Source organism: Saccostrea echinata, unplaced genomic scaffold (genome assembly GCF_033153115.1).
Source record: "Saccostrea echinata isolate AGI-Se365-2 ecotype Australia unplaced genomic scaffold, CSIRO_AGI_Sech_v1 ptg000022l, whole genome shotgun sequence".
Classification (NCBI taxonomy): domain Eukaryota; kingdom Metazoa; phylum Mollusca; class Bivalvia; order Ostreida; family Ostreidae; genus Saccostrea; species Saccostrea echinata.
This window is the reverse complement of record NW_026889771.1, coordinates 9,996,847-10,013,802: the sequence shown is the minus strand read 5'-3', so window position 1 is coordinate 10,013,802 and position 16,956 is coordinate 9,996,847. Positions and strand designations below refer to the sequence as shown.

At 31.8% G+C, this 16,956-nt stretch overlaps 1 protein-coding gene across 1 annotated transcript in view; it reads left to right on the top strand.

Annotated features, from left to right (window-relative positions):
* LOC133190387 (cadherin-99C-like) overlaps window positions 1-11,575 on the top strand; it is a 241,959-nt gene extending 230,384 nt beyond the window's left edge. The window contains exons 13-32 of the mRNA XM_061325992.1: window positions 2,575-2,678; window positions 2,855-3,135; window positions 3,286-3,351; window positions 3,723-3,830; window positions 4,210-4,317; window positions 5,105-5,218; window positions 5,543-5,710; window positions 5,958-6,078; window positions 6,483-6,622; window positions 6,725-6,919; window positions 7,018-7,143; window positions 7,726-7,890; window positions 8,009-8,220; window positions 8,474-8,603; window positions 9,894-9,976; window positions 10,078-10,165; window positions 10,415-10,540; window positions 10,680-10,759; window positions 10,882-11,122; window positions 11,417-11,575. Of these exons, the coding sequence (XP_061181976.1) occupies window positions 2,575-2,678; window positions 2,855-3,135; window positions 3,286-3,351; window positions 3,723-3,830; window positions 4,210-4,317; window positions 5,105-5,218; window positions 5,543-5,710; window positions 5,958-6,078; window positions 6,483-6,622; window positions 6,725-6,919; window positions 7,018-7,143; window positions 7,726-7,890; window positions 8,009-8,220; window positions 8,474-8,603; window positions 9,894-9,976; window positions 10,078-10,165; window positions 10,415-10,540; window positions 10,680-10,759; window positions 10,882-11,122; window positions 11,417-11,461 (2,701 nt within the window). The 3' untranslated portion in view covers window positions 11,462-11,575. The remainder of the gene's footprint in view (window positions 1-2,574; window positions 2,679-2,854; window positions 3,136-3,285; window positions 3,352-3,722; window positions 3,831-4,209; window positions 4,318-5,104; window positions 5,219-5,542; window positions 5,711-5,957; window positions 6,079-6,482; window positions 6,623-6,724; window positions 6,920-7,017; window positions 7,144-7,725; window positions 7,891-8,008; window positions 8,221-8,473; window positions 8,604-9,893; window positions 9,977-10,077; window positions 10,166-10,414; window positions 10,541-10,679; window positions 10,760-10,881; window positions 11,123-11,416) is intronic.
* Window positions 11,576-16,956: the final 5,381 nt, after the last annotated feature.

The following is a 16,956-nucleotide window of genomic DNA, read 5'->3' as shown; positions in this document are numbered from 1 at the left end:
TCAGCATTATCAACATACCTTGTATCCGACATGCATCCATCAATATTCTTTCCTCTGAACTTTCTTAGTTTTTTAAACTTTATTTATAAAAATAGAAATTCCCAGAGGATTCCTGTTCGTTTCTGTGTATTATTTGCCACTGTTCCCTTTTCTTTTTGACCCTATTCAGGCCCGTACGTTAGGGAGCAATTTCACTTGGGGGAGGGGGGGGGGGCAAAAAAGCATTTTCAGTAGAGGGGGGAGGCAATACCAATAATTCAGAATTTCCCTAACAAGCAAAGAAATAAAAGGGTCATCAGATGTTAATATTGATTATGCACAAGCATAATACTTAAATTATAGCTATATATTTATCGGCAAAAATATGTTATGTATCATGTATTGAATGCAGTTTTTTTTAATATTTTAAACTGAATTTTAAATACGTGCTAAATCATACCAGGGACTTATATATGTCCCTGATCATATATATTGAGTACGTTTTTTTTTTTGGATTTACATGATAATAAATATTTATAAATAAGGTAAAAAAAAAAGGAGGGGGTAGTACACACCTTCGCCTGATGGTGTGGACACTATTTTTAGAGAATTTTTTAGTGAAATTATTTTTTTATGTTGTTGAGATATTTTTTTAAATAAAAATATATATTTTTTTACTTATACTCAAACCCTGTCCCACATTGATGAATGAAAATTACGAAACTAAAGCACAACACTGTCCATACGTCTTTGGGGTTTACCTTTAACGCCATTGGTTGCTAAAAATAGACAACGTTCGCGAACTTCTTTCAAAGCTTGCAGAACCGGTTTGTCAACCTACGCCTGGATCGCTATGAGTCGATTAGGGGTTCCAAAATAGAAGCAATGTAAAGGTATTCTTATTGAATCATTGAATATTATTGTCATACCTGACTTCACAAGGTGTGGTGAAACAGAGCCGCGGTACTTTAGAACATGAGTGGCTACTGATTTCTCATCAGCATCGCAGCGAGGAAAAATTAACACTTTCGAGTAACTAAACTTTGATTTCATATATTATTGGATTGATTGCATACAATTTGTGTCAGGATTTAAACGTACAGGTAATTGTTTAATTAACTTTTGTTTATTTCTTTTTTTAAAGACCGGTATAATGCTTGAAGGTTTAAAATGAATTAATAGGTGCATGCAAGCATGTTTGAATATGCATTGCATCCACCAAATGAAAGCGGATAACTTGAAATGGATTTTATAAATCGTTATTTAAACTTAATTTTTTTAATAATATAATTTCATCAAGTAAATAAAAAATATAAATAAATGGAGAGTTATTGATAGAATATTGGAGAAGATACACCCACGTGAAAGACAAACCTGTTTTGAAAGTAGCTGTAAACAAAAGGAATATTACATATAGATTAACAAAATCATTTGATGATGCAGAAATAAAGTAATTTCTAAATTGTTTTGATCTCTGTTCTTGGTTATGTCAGATCATTTGTAACATGTTGATGATGCCCGTAGTGTGTCACTAAGAGTGGGATAAATGTTGGATTAACAAGAATTATGTGAAAACCATATTCTTAAATAATATTAATTTTCCTTTATTTTTTTTAAAGACAAAGAAGTTGTGTTGATCTATGATGTACATGTAAATAATAAACTTCATCCACACTGTTGTTATGTCTTCAGATGCATCAGCAAGCCACACCTTTTAAAAACTGCACTTTATTTGAATTATATCAACTTTTCATATTTTTTTTTTAAAGATACAGATAGTCACTTAAAAAGAATATTGAAAGAGGGTTATAACATACATATGTACAACACTGTACAAATGATGTACTGGTATTTTAATGATACAAGTTATAATGCATTGGTACATTGCTCTTAATTGTCCAATGGAAAGATATTGCCTTAGATTTTATTTACAAGGGTTAAAAAAGAAATCTTAGTAATTATTTCAGTGTTGTATAATATTTGATTAATCAGATGTAAATATAGAAAAAGTTGTTCTACCAGTAAAGTTGGGTAGGGCAGGTAAACCTAAATTAAATGCTTCAATGCTTGTGTATTGAAAGCACGTCATTTAAAGGGTAGAGCTCTACAGAAAGCATTTAGGGGTCTGAAACAGTTAGTCAATGAGAAGATTTATTTAATATTTTTCTTTATAGTAATTACAAGATGTAATAATGATTTATAATTGTTACATAAAACAAATATTACCCAAACTATTAAAGTGACATGTCAAACTTTTTAATATTTTCTCCACTGTAACCAGTAGCTTTATGATCAAATGGTCATCCCTTTTGCTTGCTTTACAAAGAAATCAGAGTTGTTTTGTATGTGTATTATGTAAAAGTAAAATGAATGGAATGACTTGTAACCAGTATATTACAGCCATAAATTTTACTGGTGTCCATGAAATGCTATACACGAAAAAAATAACATAGAAATAAGATTAGGAGTATTTCCTGTGCTGCTTAAACAAAAAAGAAATAATGATTCTGATGGAGACGAAGGAAAGAACAGACATGGCTTATATATTAAAAGTTTTTAACCTGATTTATAAAAGATGTAAATTTTTATCTCCAGGAGAGGACAGAGTTCCTCAAATTGCAAGATGTGGAAGCAGTACTTCTTAGCGGTGCTTTTCACACTAGTGGTGCTAACAATGAAGACGGTGAATTCACAGGAACGTAAGTGAATTTCAATTTATTTTTTTTTTCATTTAGCTGCTATATTTTGATCAATGAATTATAGCATGCAGTATTTTTTTTTTCATTTTTGAAATGCTTCATATAAGATAAATGTTTCAAATAAAAATGATCAAATACTGTATACCATATACTTCAATTGTTATTTTTATTTACAGCATGCAGTTCACCTGATCCTAACATTGCTGGATTTGTGTACGAGTCCACTTTTGCTTCTTTTGATCCAAATTCTGCACTCTATAGGACAGACACAACGATAGAAGGAATAAATCAGGGGACTGTGACAGCATCTGGAGTAAATATATCCATTGTTAGATCAGCAGCCACTCCTACTGATCTTAACTTGGATAGTCTGTTTGAATTAGTAACTTTACCAGTGACAGACTCATCTTTTGGAAGTAGGACTTTTATCCGTTTGAAGTCAGCAATTGACAGAGATGTAAGTTTCATAAATTGCAAATTAAACAAGAACAATTACTTTGGGAATGTTCTTAAAGAAGTATGATTGAATATATAATATTGAGAGCAAACCAATCATTGCAGTACTATTATTATTGAATACTTTTCCATCTTTCTATCATTTACACAGGGAAGTTCCTATATAGCCAGTGATGACCTTGACACTGTTGAGTTTCAATTATCTTGTCGCTCTTTGGTAAGTACACAGCTAATCTGAGCTTATTTATTTGGAAAACTTGTAAACTTCATCCGTAAAAATTTTATACCACAATTATCCATATTCTTTGACTTGTAAATACTAGTTTCATGGTGAATGCTAGCATTGATCCTACCTTACTCAAGGACAAGAAGCCACATCACAACTCATGCAGATATTCTTATTAAGAGACTTATATTGATACTATACCATAGACATTTTGATATTTTTCAGTGTGATATCATTCTTTAGAATCATGTGCTCTGCTGATATCATTGATTATTTATGTAATGCTGAAAATCTGATACTTGTAATGTTTTTTAAATTTTCATAAAAATCAAATATGTATTTCTTTAAATTTGCAATTTTAGAAAGATCCAACGCAAACAAAGTTTTTCCTGATGCAGCTGGAGATTCGGGACATAAATGATAATGCACCTATATTTAGAAATGCTCCTTATTCTGCTTCAGTCGATGAGGTTTGTCCAAATTACTACCCCCATTATGATTTTATACAAATTAAAAAGAAAGCTCAATGTGTAATCTCTTTAAAACTAATGACAATCTTTAAGATTTTTTTTTTAATTCAAAGCATATCATTTATTTCATTTAAGCCTAGCTTTGAATTAATGTTGGAATTTTTGAAGAATCAAATCATGTATTTAGAAAAAAAAAATAGTCGGTGTGGTTAGATTATTGCATAAAATTAAACCTTCAAACCATGAAGATAGAGGAGTCTTCCTCATCACAATTCTTAAAAGATACAAGGGTGTAGTAAGAAAGAGGTTTACATAGGGTTTTTTTGTTTGTTTGTTTTTTGTAAGCATTTTATTAAACCTTTTCTAAAACTATTTCAAGTCAGCACCAGTGGGAACAACTGTGTATTCTGGGATAACAGCTACAGATCTGGATGCAGGAAGCAACAAAGAAATAGAGTATACCATACTTCCCGGAGATGGGAGTATTGTGAGTATTCATTTTTGATTTGATTTTTCTCTGTTGATATATTTATGAAATTTTATCCCATAAAGTATTAGTGGTAGGAAGGAAAGTAAGTGTATGAGAGTATTTCTATTTATACATAAATGTACAATAAAAAAAAAATATTAAAGCCCCCCCCCTCCCCCCTTGAAAAAAAAAATGTGTCAAAAAGGTCCTTAAAAATACACACAAGCTTTCAAAATTTTCAAACAATCTCTACAGATCTAAAAACCAGAAGTCCAAATAAAATATGTCATGTCAATTACTTCATTTTGGCTCTATCATTTAGGCTGGAGGTGGTAATAAAAAGTCAACCAGGCTGAAGTAATGGACTAATAGATTTGCGAAAGGTTCAAACAATTTGCAGAGGTTATGTCTGTAGAGACTCTTGTCCTCTGACAAAAAAGACAAGGTGGTGGAATTTGTAAAATATGTAGATATAAACAACTTTAATCAATGTTATCAGAAACACTGCTACAATACACTTGTATAAAACATAACATCAAACAAGTTTTCTACTGTTGAGCAATATATTTAAGTGTATCTGAATTTAAGCATTTAATACTGAAGGAAGGGCATATTACTTTACCAGGCAAATATGTCACTTGTTTTAATGTCTAAAATAAATTTTTATTTTTTTTTCCCCTTTTAGGGGGAGGGGGGTTGTGAGGTCTGGTATGCATAGAAAAAAGTAACAAAATTTAATAGAATTGTAGCTATTGAGTGTATTATTTTTTAACAAATAGAAAAAAAAAGATAATTTTAATTTTAGAATGATGGCTCAACCAGATTTGTACTTCCTATCACTTCAAGAGGAGAAATAGTTGTTGGCAGTTCTTTAGACTTTGAATCTGTACGGTCATATAACCTCACGATATCTGCAACAGTGAGTATCATTTCAGAACAGCATTATCAGAAAGCAATAACATGTATGGTGCTTGAAAAATTCTCTTTAATTTTCTGTATTGTATATTTTCAGTATTTTTAAAACTTCATATGAACCAATAAATATATGACGGTACAAAAACTACTGTTTCATGTCATATTTCAAAACCATGAGTAGTGCAGTAACTTCCAGGAGTAAAAAGTATTTGGTTAAACAGATTTTTATGATGTATGATATCCATATTTTTCTCAAATGCTGAAGTTGAAAAACATAATATATACATATATACTTTCGATTTTTTTATGTTTTTTTCCTTATATTTAGGACAAAGCCAGCAATGTTGCAGACAGGAAACAGACTACCACCACCATCACAATTACTATAAATGATGTGGATGATCTAGGACCCAAATTTGTATATTCCACATGTTTTAATGTCAACAATGTTTGTTTTAACCCAACTTACACAACAAGTGTCACATCTGGGTCAACAGTAAGTTTTCTGACTTTATACAAGATTGAGATGCAGCAGTAGGTTTTATATGGTAAAAAAACAGGTTTATAGAGGAACACTGCAGATATTGTGAATTCCTGCTTACAACAAACATTTTCTATTCCTTACTAGAAAATAATAGATATTATGAATTAAGTATATATCAAAGCAATTTCAGCTGTCAAACAACTCAGTCTAACTGTGTTTCTGTGTGCTACTTGATAGTTATGACATTCTACATTTGTAGGCTGGCACACTTGTATTTAACCCGGTACCTGTGGATTCTGGAAATCCAAATGCAGCAGTTGATATCATTGCAGAGGACAGGGACACTCTTAATGCTCCGATCACCTTTACAATACGACAAAGTAAGGACAAAGTGTTTGACTTTTGTATGTTGGATAATATTTGAAGTAAGAAAATACGTACATCACATAAGGTTACCTCGATTGAATAATCTTAAAATACACATTTCATTCACGTAATGTCATTCCCAATTAGCATTGCTTTGGTCATTAGAATAGTAAGGAGCTAAATCATAAATTGAACTGGCCTTCACAGATTCACTTCTGCTAGAACTAAAACAGAGTTTTATGTACTTGTTGAGAATAAACAGGAGAACAAATGAAAACAAATCAGGGTCTTTGTATCGGACATTGACCAAATTTGCTGTTTTAATCAATGATTTATCAACACTTGTTATTTAAGAATTTTTTGCTAAATTTGTTGATACCTATAATATACGTACAATTTTGTAAAAAAAATTTACCAGCCTTGCCATCAGGGTACCAGAACAGATTCCAAGTGACCACTCAACAAGTTTCTGGCTCAGCAAACCAATACCGTGCCCTTGTAAGCCAGACAGCATCCATTGATAGATCCCAAGTTTCTGAGCTGGAACTTTTTATTGAGGTACGTATTGTACTCTGACTTTCATTTTTAAGTTCTTTTATGCATAGTGCTGATGCTAACATGCTTACAAATATTTTTATTCCTATCCTTTGTTTTACATAGGCTCAAGAAAATGTAGCAAACAGGTACTCCAACAGAGCTACAATAAAATTGTCAGTTGCTGCAGCCAACAACAATAACCCAGTGCTAAGTGTACCTTTCCAAGGTTACATTTACGAAAATTCACCCGTTGGAACCATACCAAGGAATGATAATGGATCTAACCTATTAAGAATCTCTGTAACGGATCCAGACCTAGTAAGATTTTTATCAAGCATTACAAGACAAAGACTATATTTATTTTTCAAATACTTACTTTACTTTAGAGGATTAGCTAATATGATATTGAATTATAGATTGTAGGTGAGACTGGACAATACACTTTCACCGTCAACACAGGACTGTTTAGAGTAAACAGTGAAGGATATGTAGAAGCAGCTGCAGTAATAAACTATGAATCCACGCCAGTTGTCACTTTCACTGTAAGTTAATTAAAACACATTGATTTTTCTCCTTTCTGGATTTTTATTGTCAGTGACCTAGAGCAACACTCCAGGTTTAATGAGTAATCTTCAGACATTTAAGGACATTGCTTCTGATTTTTTGTTTTTGTTTGTTTGTTTGGGTTTTTTTTGCATACAAGAAATACTTGATAGTAAAAAATGTTCAGGAACATAAATAAGTACTAAAAGAAAATGTTTAGTGACACACATAACTTCGTAATTCATTTTTTTTATATTTCAATGATTGGGGAAGTTTGGCCCATAATTTTATTAGGCATAAGCTTCCAAGAGCTGCACCTTTGCCTATCTAATTAGTTATTTATAATTTGTAATGAAAATTATTAATTTGTAATTGCACATTACTAATTTGTTCTAACAATTTTTTCATTTGTAAATAAAAATTATAGTTTATAATTATATATACATTGTCAAGTGATTTCAAAATGAGGAAATGTATTGGTGTGGCCTTTACAAGCTTCCATATTAAGATGATTTTATTTCATTGTGGGATGTCCATTACATGACTTATTAAGATATTTTATGTTTTTAATGAAAATATAGGTGACAGGAACTGAAGTGGGAACCCAGAACCCAAGAAGTGGAATCGTGCAAGTCACTGTTAATGTCAGGGATCTTAATGACAACACTCCAGTATTTGGTGCACCAAGATATGTAGACAGTATTGTGGAGGGAGACTATACTACAAGCAATCAAGTTTTGCTGGATGTAGGTGAAAATTAATAATTGTCACTTAATTTAAATTGCATAATTTGTGTGCAGAATAAGGTATAAATAAGTAACATTAATGATAAAAGTTAAGGTATTTTGAATTCATAAATTGTAGGTCTCAGCCAGTGATGCAGATAGCGGAGCAAATGGAGACATTGTATACAGCATACAAAGTGTCTCAAATAATGGGGCTTCCAAGTTTTCAATACAGCCAAGCTCACAGACAGGAAGGGCAACTATAAGTTGCATAGGAAGTGTAGCAGAGGGTGAAATCTATGTCATCATGGTTGCTGCAACGGACCAAGGTCAACCTGTCTCTGAAAGGAGGTATATAAGTGTACTGATTTTAAGGGGAAAAGTGGTAATGGGGTGCATCATTGGAAAGGAGGGGAGAAGGGTTGAAAAAACTTGACACTGTGAAGATTAAAAATCATAAAACTCTCCACAAGCAATTTTACACCATGTGTATCAATATTTTTTCTTTTTTTTAATTTTTAACCATGAATACAAAGAACACTTCAAATTTTAGATAATTATCTTATTTAAGAAATAGTCACTAATTGTAATTCTTTTGATGTAGGACTGCCACAGTACCAGTGGAAGTGACCGTGACCCCATTAGGGACACGTCCACCTGTCATCGAGGCCCCTGCTTTTACAGTTTATGTCAGCGAGGCAGTTCCAATTACTTCATCCGTGTTCACTGTTCCGGTATGTTTTGTTAACCCCAAAATAAGAATTTTTTTTCTTTTTTTTCCTTGGTTGTTTGATAAGGGACAGATTCAAAGAGAGCTGCTATGGATAAGACTTTTAAGATATTTTTTTGATAAATATTAACAGATGAAAGTCTTACAATTTTTTTTTTAAAAGAAAAGATTGAGTTACTAATTCATTGTAAGAGGATGTCCTTTAAATCTGTCACTTGACATGAAAAGTTGTGCATGCATGCCTAAAGCTCTATTGTATACAGTTAAAGATGGCTAAAATATTGTATACAGAGTTATATTTGTCCCATGTTATTTTCACCCATTCACATTTGCAAGCAATTTTTTTCCAGTTTTAAATTCACCCAGTCACAGTTCTATTTAAGAAATTATATACTTTGTTCTTTGAATTTACCCCATTTTAAATTTGCCCACCTGTGAGTAGGGTGAAAGGGGTGAAAATAAAATGGGGGCGAAAATTTCTTTTTATACAGTACTCATTTCTTAAATTGGAATTGGTTGTCACTATATGGTGTGTTACTGAATGGTAATGGTGAATGTCTTGTTTTAATTTTCACTAATCCATTTTCTTACCTACTCAAGTAAGGGAGTTAAGGTTACCTTATTGATAAATATGATGAGCAGTAACTACATGTACTGTTTACTCTACATTCTGTAGTACTCTGAAGGAAAAAGAGGATTTGAAATTTATGGCATTATATGTTACTTGCATTTTTTCCCTTTAGATGCAAGGATGGTCGGTAAGAAGGGCTGCTTAGAAACTTCTGATTTATAAAGCACTGTCGGCAATATATAAAGTAGTACTTATATGTTTTCAGTTCTTATCACAGGGCCAATATACGTGTATTTATGTCTTCCTTATTTTCTTCACAGTAGTTTTTTTTGCTATTATAAATTGAATTTGAATGACGGTTATTACCGGAGGATTATGAAACTGTGTTAGGCTATTCCATGTACTCAAGCTTTGTATATGAAAAAAGGAACAAACTTGGGAGACTGTTGATGCTTCATGAAGAAATTAGTAGTTAAAATTATCTGTTAGCCCTCACTATACTGTTAAACTTGACTGTTTTCTTAAGAATTTCATTTACTCATGTATCTGCCTCTGGTCTTTCTATTCTTTGCAATTAATCACTTTGTAAGGTATTCATGGTAAACTGCCAATGCATTAGTATTGAGTGTATGTATCATATTTTATCTTTTATGCTGTTTTACAGGCTAGAGACATTAGTGTTGAGTTTATATATCATATTTCATCTTTTATGTGGTTTTACAGGCTAGAGACCCAGAAGGACTACCATTAAGTTTTTCTATTATCTCGGGAAATGTCAACAATGACTTCGGCATTAATTCAACAACGTAAGTGTGTTTCAAACTTTTTTAAATGCAAGAAAATTTGATGATAACAATAAGTCGAATTATCAGATTTTAATGTTATATAAATGAATATGCTATTTCAGAGGAGAAGTTAGAACGCAAAGAGCTTTGGACAGAGAAGCAACACCTCAGTACACTTTAAACATTAGAGTGCAGGATCAGAGTGGACTGGTAGGTGAAACCCAACCAATAAAAATGTTCCTAAAGGGATTGGGTTCTCAGTTATAGAAACAAACTTAATCACTTCCATTAACAATGAAACAAGATGTCGTGAGTTGACTGTTTTCATAAGGATCTAATAAAATAGATATCCTCTGAAAACGGAATGCTTAAGATTAAATAGAAATTAGAGGTCTTGTATATGTGTGATTTATATTCTTATAATAGATATTGAGAACTTTTTTATGTTTTAATTTTCAGTCTGCACAGACAACCTTGACAATCATAATCCAAGATGTCAATGATAACAACCCTGTTTTTACACCCGTTACTTACACGTTTTCTGTTCCTGAGGGAAGATCAAATGAAGATGTAGGAACAGTAACAGTAAGTCCTCTCTTACTAAATGTAAATCATGTAATATTTGATTTAGATAAACATGTCTGAAGGAAAGTCTGCCTCTAGTTCCTAATTATACTTTTTTCTTGGCCCCAAACAAACATTTTAAGTCATTTTGATATTGTAGGCAACAGATGCAGATGAAGGTGCAAATGCAAACATTAATTATCAGATATCACCTTTTTCATCAACTGGTTCTTCTAGTTTGTAAGTATCTTATCTTCATTTAAGAATTTAAAACATTCAGAATATGAATAGAACCAGGTTTCTTTGAATGCTGGTTAAAGCAGAGGCACAAATAACTATTTGACATTTCTAATTTTCCACAGATTTACCATTTTACCATCTGGACAAATAAGAACAGCCATTGCATTAGACTACGAAACAAGAAATTCCCATGTGATTCTGATTCTGGGCATTGATGGAGGAGCCAGTAGTAGAACAGGAACAGCTACAGTCACCATTAACGTTCAGGATGTACAAGACACGATTCCTTTGTTTACAGAGACTAACATTGTACGCTCTATTCCTGAACGACAGCCAGTTGGTACATCTGTAGTGCAAGTCACGGTATGAACAACTTTATTCATTAGAAAATTTTGCATTACCTTTTAGAAATTCATAAATTATCTTAGATATGCATTGCTTTTTTGACATTGTGTACAATTCTATCTAGAAAGGATGCAATTATCATACTCTGAGCTATTAACAGAAAATTTTCTTTTTCACTGCAGGAAGGATTTAGTTTATTTGAACTGTGGATTGATTCCTTTTATGTGTAAAAGATATTAACTAAAAGTTTGTTGATTTTGTAGGCCTTGGACCAGGATGTAGTGGATCAGATCACTTACAACTTCAGCTCAGGAGAATTCAGTGTCTTTAGTATTAATCAGAATAGTGGCATTATAACAAACAACCAACTTCTCCAGTATGAGACTAAAAATAGCTATGTGTTCACAGTGACTACTTTTGAAGGAGAAGGTTCCAATGCTTTGTCTGCAACAGCAACAGTCACCATAAATCTAGAGGTTGTAATATAGATAGTAGCAACATAGATACTTAATTTAATTAATATTGCAATATATAAGTCGTAATTCTTTTAGTATTAAACTGTATAGAATGGATTAGCATTTTTAGTATTTCACTGCATAGAATGCATTGGTATTTTAAATTGAGATCAATATTTAAGGAGCTGAGTTAAGTATTATCACTCATAAATCTTTTGAGTTTTTCCTTCTATAAAAGTGATGATCAGTCAATACACTTTTAAAGAGTTCCAAACACCAAAAAAGTTCCTACAGGATTTCTTACATTATTAAGTTTTTTTTCAAATGGTTTTTCAGTATAAATGTATAATTTTGTCTTTAAAGGATGTCAACAATTATCCTCCAGTTATTCAGGCTGTACCTGCCAATCTACGGTTTCTTGAAAACGTCCCAGTGGGGACTGTTCTTCTTTCCAGTATCACAGCAACAGATGCTGATGCACAGGTAAGTTTACAAGGTTATTGAATTTTTTTGTTCTTAACAACCCACCAAAGAGAGGTTGAACATAATTCATACAAAATCCATCAAAGAGAGGAGATGTTTTCTTCTGTTCAGATTAGATGGTTTGCTGTGTTTCAAGTGTCTGACAGTCTCTTAGGTCATGTATTTCTCCTGGAAATTTCAAATATGTAGTGTGCAACATAAGTCACTCAAATGATCTGTTGTAACCCATGTTATTCTTACACTGAGTCATGAAAGATACATGCATAACATGCACACAAGTCTGACTTCTCCATAACCAATTTTAGGCTAGTGATTCAGTTTTGATTTCCCATGATGTTACCCCTAGCAAGGAATTGATTTAGAAATTATGTAGAGCAGTATCTCTTCTTATTTTAATCACCACTAGAACCACCCTGGCAAAAAATTGTACTTGTATGTCTTTGCAGTCATGTTTTTTACAAAACCAAATACTAATTTAAGCCATCTTCTGTTTGAAATACAGAATACAGCCAACAGTCGACTAGTTTTCCGAATTACCTCTGTGACTTCCAGTCCTACTCAAAATCAAAATATTCTGGAATGGTTCTATATCAATCCAGAAAGTGGACAGATCACACTGGGAAGATCATTTCAGCAGGATCCCGGTGTTACAAGATATGATGTAAGTATATACATGTATATATCATGTTATTTTCAGTCTCTGTTGATGGAAATATTTACCGTATATACTCGCCTATAAGTCGGTTTTTTGGGAGTTAACTTTTGGTCCAAAACTCTATGTCCGACTTATAGGCGAGTCATCAAAACTTGGTACAGTGGCTTCCATTTTATCGGATAGCGGTTTAACGAATATTTCGGCTATTTCAATATATTATCAGAGCACAAAACCATTTCTTATATATTTATTAATAATTTCACCTGATATTCTGATGAGAAAATACTGGAATTTCGTTTTATCCGATACAAAAATTTGGACTATCATAGTGTTTTTTGATAATCAGCACCTTGTTCACACCTCCAACTTCGTATGTGAAGCCTTTGTTTACACAGTTTGACACCAATTACCTTGACTGGCTTGAGTACGACAATGAGGGGATTAGTTACGCCTGGACGCACACAGGCACCTTACCTGTGTCAATAGTGGGCATAGTAAATAGATATGTTTTGATTACAGTTGTGGTGATCAGCTTGGGTTCAATGATGCACTTGTTAATTATGACAATTATTTGCAATTGTTTCGGCGTGAAATTTTAATTATTGAACTGATTAGCTTGTGTATGACAGTTTGCTTGGATAATGAAATAAACCTATTCAATCGTTTAACTTGGTCAATTGGCTTAATATTTATTCTCTTTTCAGTGCAAAATTTATGGTAAAAATCACAAATGGCTCATTCTATAAAAATACGTCTCAAAATTCATACCATCTTTCTCCACATGGCTCTCAAAATCTCTCTTCAGCAGACAAGAACGAGACTGGTAAACTCACACACAGTATAAAATACGTAACCGTATTAAAGAAACAAATCAAAAGGAAACAATTACATATATTTGATATTTCTGTTTATTTTTAATTTACAATCTATCCAGGGAAAAATAGTTTACGGTTATTAGTCAAGCATTTAGTCTACTTCCGTTTCCAAAATGGCGACCGTCGAAGAAGGAATGTAAACATGTGCTGAAGAAAGATGGCAATAACTATCAAAGAATATATTCTATACGTCAATTTATTTGAAAAAAAATTTTATATTAAATTCATAAGTAAGTGAAATAAATTATTTTTAGTAAAGTCATTAAGTAAACAAGTCAAAAGAAAACGAAAGTGCAAGCTTGATATTTGCTAGCTACGATGTATTATCAATACATGTAGCTCTATACATCTATCTTTGGACTCGGTATGGTGCAATCGGCTATTCTAATTTTCGGCTATTCGGATAAAACTAGGCTGACAACTTGACTATTCGATAAAACGGGAACCACTGTTTTTTTCTAGACGACGAAATGTACTATTTTTAACATAACTTCGACGATCATCGTTGAGAAATGTCTGGACGTATTATATTATTTATGTATTCTAAGATTATATATAAAGTACAAGTATTTACATGTTTTAATGATTTTATTTTGATCTTAAGTGTATATTATTTATTTGATTAATTATAAACAAAAATATTTCTTTAATCAACTTGTGACTCACTGTTAATCTATCGTTTGTCGGTAAAATTGAATTGCGAACCCGATATACCGGTAATACGTTCAGCATTAATGTATAATTATATGTACCGTCTGCAATGTTTTTGACAACAGAAATAATATTCTTAAAAAATAATTCAGAATATTATTCTGGGGCTATTAAAACTCGATTGTTTATGAATGAATATTCCCATCTGTAGTACACAATTTTCTCGGGGCGTGTGCCACTTAATAAACACGGTGTCAGGTAAGGGATACAGGTAATTAAGAGACAGTAATTGCTAATAAAAGATCAAACATAGCGTTATTAAAAACTATAGATATGGCTTGGACATTGAGCACCTCCTAATTAAATATCATCAAAATGTTACTAGCCTCGTTACATACGAGGGGTTATCAAAAAGTTCGTGGACTGACGCGATAAAATTAATAATATGTAGTCTTTGCTTACAAAATTTATGCGGAACATAAAACAACAAAAGTTTAAGAAATGTTGAAAATTTTAGCTTGATAAGTTGATAATTTGCCAAATTATTCTAAAATTAAAAAGACTTTATGTGATCACCCGGCGCTGTCGCCGTTTAGTGTCATGACGTCCGCTTAACATCATTGTTTCTTAATGTTCGCTCTCTCTACCTCATACACTTATCTTGATGAGATTACCTGGAGTTAAGTTAGGACTTAAACCCGTCTTATTTATATGAATTTACAATGTCATGAGCAGCTGTTTTCAATGCATATAATATTGTAAATGGATCTTTATATGGGGAAAGATCCTCACTTGATTATGCCAGAATACTTAGCTTGTTGGAGTTCAATTTCTACCACACATGATCAACGTCACTTTTCGACGTGACTGACTTTTGACACCCTGACTACAAATCGACACTAGCTGTGCATATTTCATCTCTCTGAATCTTTTTAGGCATTAAAAAACAAGTACTCTGGATGCATTTTATTTTTCTGTAGCCAGTTTAAACATTCCTTAGGTCACCCATATCAAAAAATAATACATAAAAGTATATTTTTAATATATTTTTAATACAATCATTTTTGTATTGTTTAAAATTAATACAGAAAAAATATATTATTTTTGTATCACCAACAAATAGGTAGATTATTTTTGTATTAAAATCTGACTTTGATTTTTTACAGGGTATTATTTTTGTATTTTTTGGGACTTAGATTATTTTCAGTATATCATTTTTGTATTTTTGTGGACTTAGTTTTTTTCAAGTGTATTTTTTCTGTATTAAAATTGAACTTAGTAATTTTACAGAAAATTACATACAGTTAATCTGTATTATTTTTGTATTAAAATTGAACTTAGTAATTTTACAGAAAATTACATACATTTAGTCTGTATTATTTTTGTATTAAATTTGGACTTAATAATTTTTCAAAAAATACTATACAGTCAGTATGTATTTTTTTAATATTTATTTTGGACCTAGTGTTTTCTTTTACTGAAATTTGTATTTCTTTGAACTTAGGAAAATTTACAGAATGTCCTTGCAATAAGTCTGTTGGAATTAATATTTTTTCTCAGATTTTATTAATTAAGACCACTGCTATAAAGGTTGCTTTTATACTATTTACATTTAATTGCTATTTAGAACAGAAAACTTGAGTAGTTTAAATTTGTTAACTAAACAACTTCATTTTTAAAACATGTCTTTACTAGGTTTGAAATTGTCATTTGGAAAGAGATAGATACGTCTAAGGGGACACCTGTGCTGTACATGATACTTGTAAACACGCGGTAAATTTTGAAGTTTCAGAGTTTCAGACTTTCTTTTTGTGTTGAAAATTTTACAGCGTGTTTACAACCGCGTGTTTACAACTATCGCCAACAGCACAGGTGGCCACCTGCAGGCTATCAATAGACGAGTACATGTTATACTACTCAAAGAAATAACATGATTTACCCGTGAAAACACATCCCAACCAAAAAAAACAAAACAAAAACAAACAACATGGAGAGTTCCACTAATTACAGTACCTACGATGTTTTCATGACTATACAACTCAATTTAGTATACATTATATTTAATTCAGTACGTATTACAATTACATGGAATAGATAGAACTATTCAATTATCTGCTTTAAAAAAAAATTAAATAAGAAATTATTACGAAAGAATATCATAAAATAATATAGAAAATGTGAAATAGTTGTTAAACATTATTTCAATCTCTGGTACCGTATGTATGAGTTGAGTTGTCAGTCAAAAAGGCTATATATTATGTATCTCCCGCTCGTTTTGATCATTATATTTGAACTTTATGGTCTACTTCACAGGTCACCTTGAATATAAAAATGGCTGCTCTCAGCGGAAATGATGACCGGAAATAACGATGTTTCGTAATCGGTAAATTCCGTAAGGAATAAAAAAATGATTCTGATGATTAAATTATCGTTTTTTTCTAACATAAATTTAGGTTTGTTCAATTGATTCAAGATATTTAAAACCATGTAAATATGTTTTCTCTAACTGTTCCGATCTCAACATCGGTAATTTTCGTATATATGACACAATATGATTGGTCAGATTTTAAAACTCTTCCGTACTGTTCTCTGATTGGTCAACAATATTTCACTCACGCCATTTTGAAAATTCTTCCCGGGACGTGTTGAGAAACCTGGAGGTGATTTTGAATAAACTCTCATTTGCTCGCGAGTAAAATGGATCGAAAAACAGAAGTTCAGCATAATCATGGT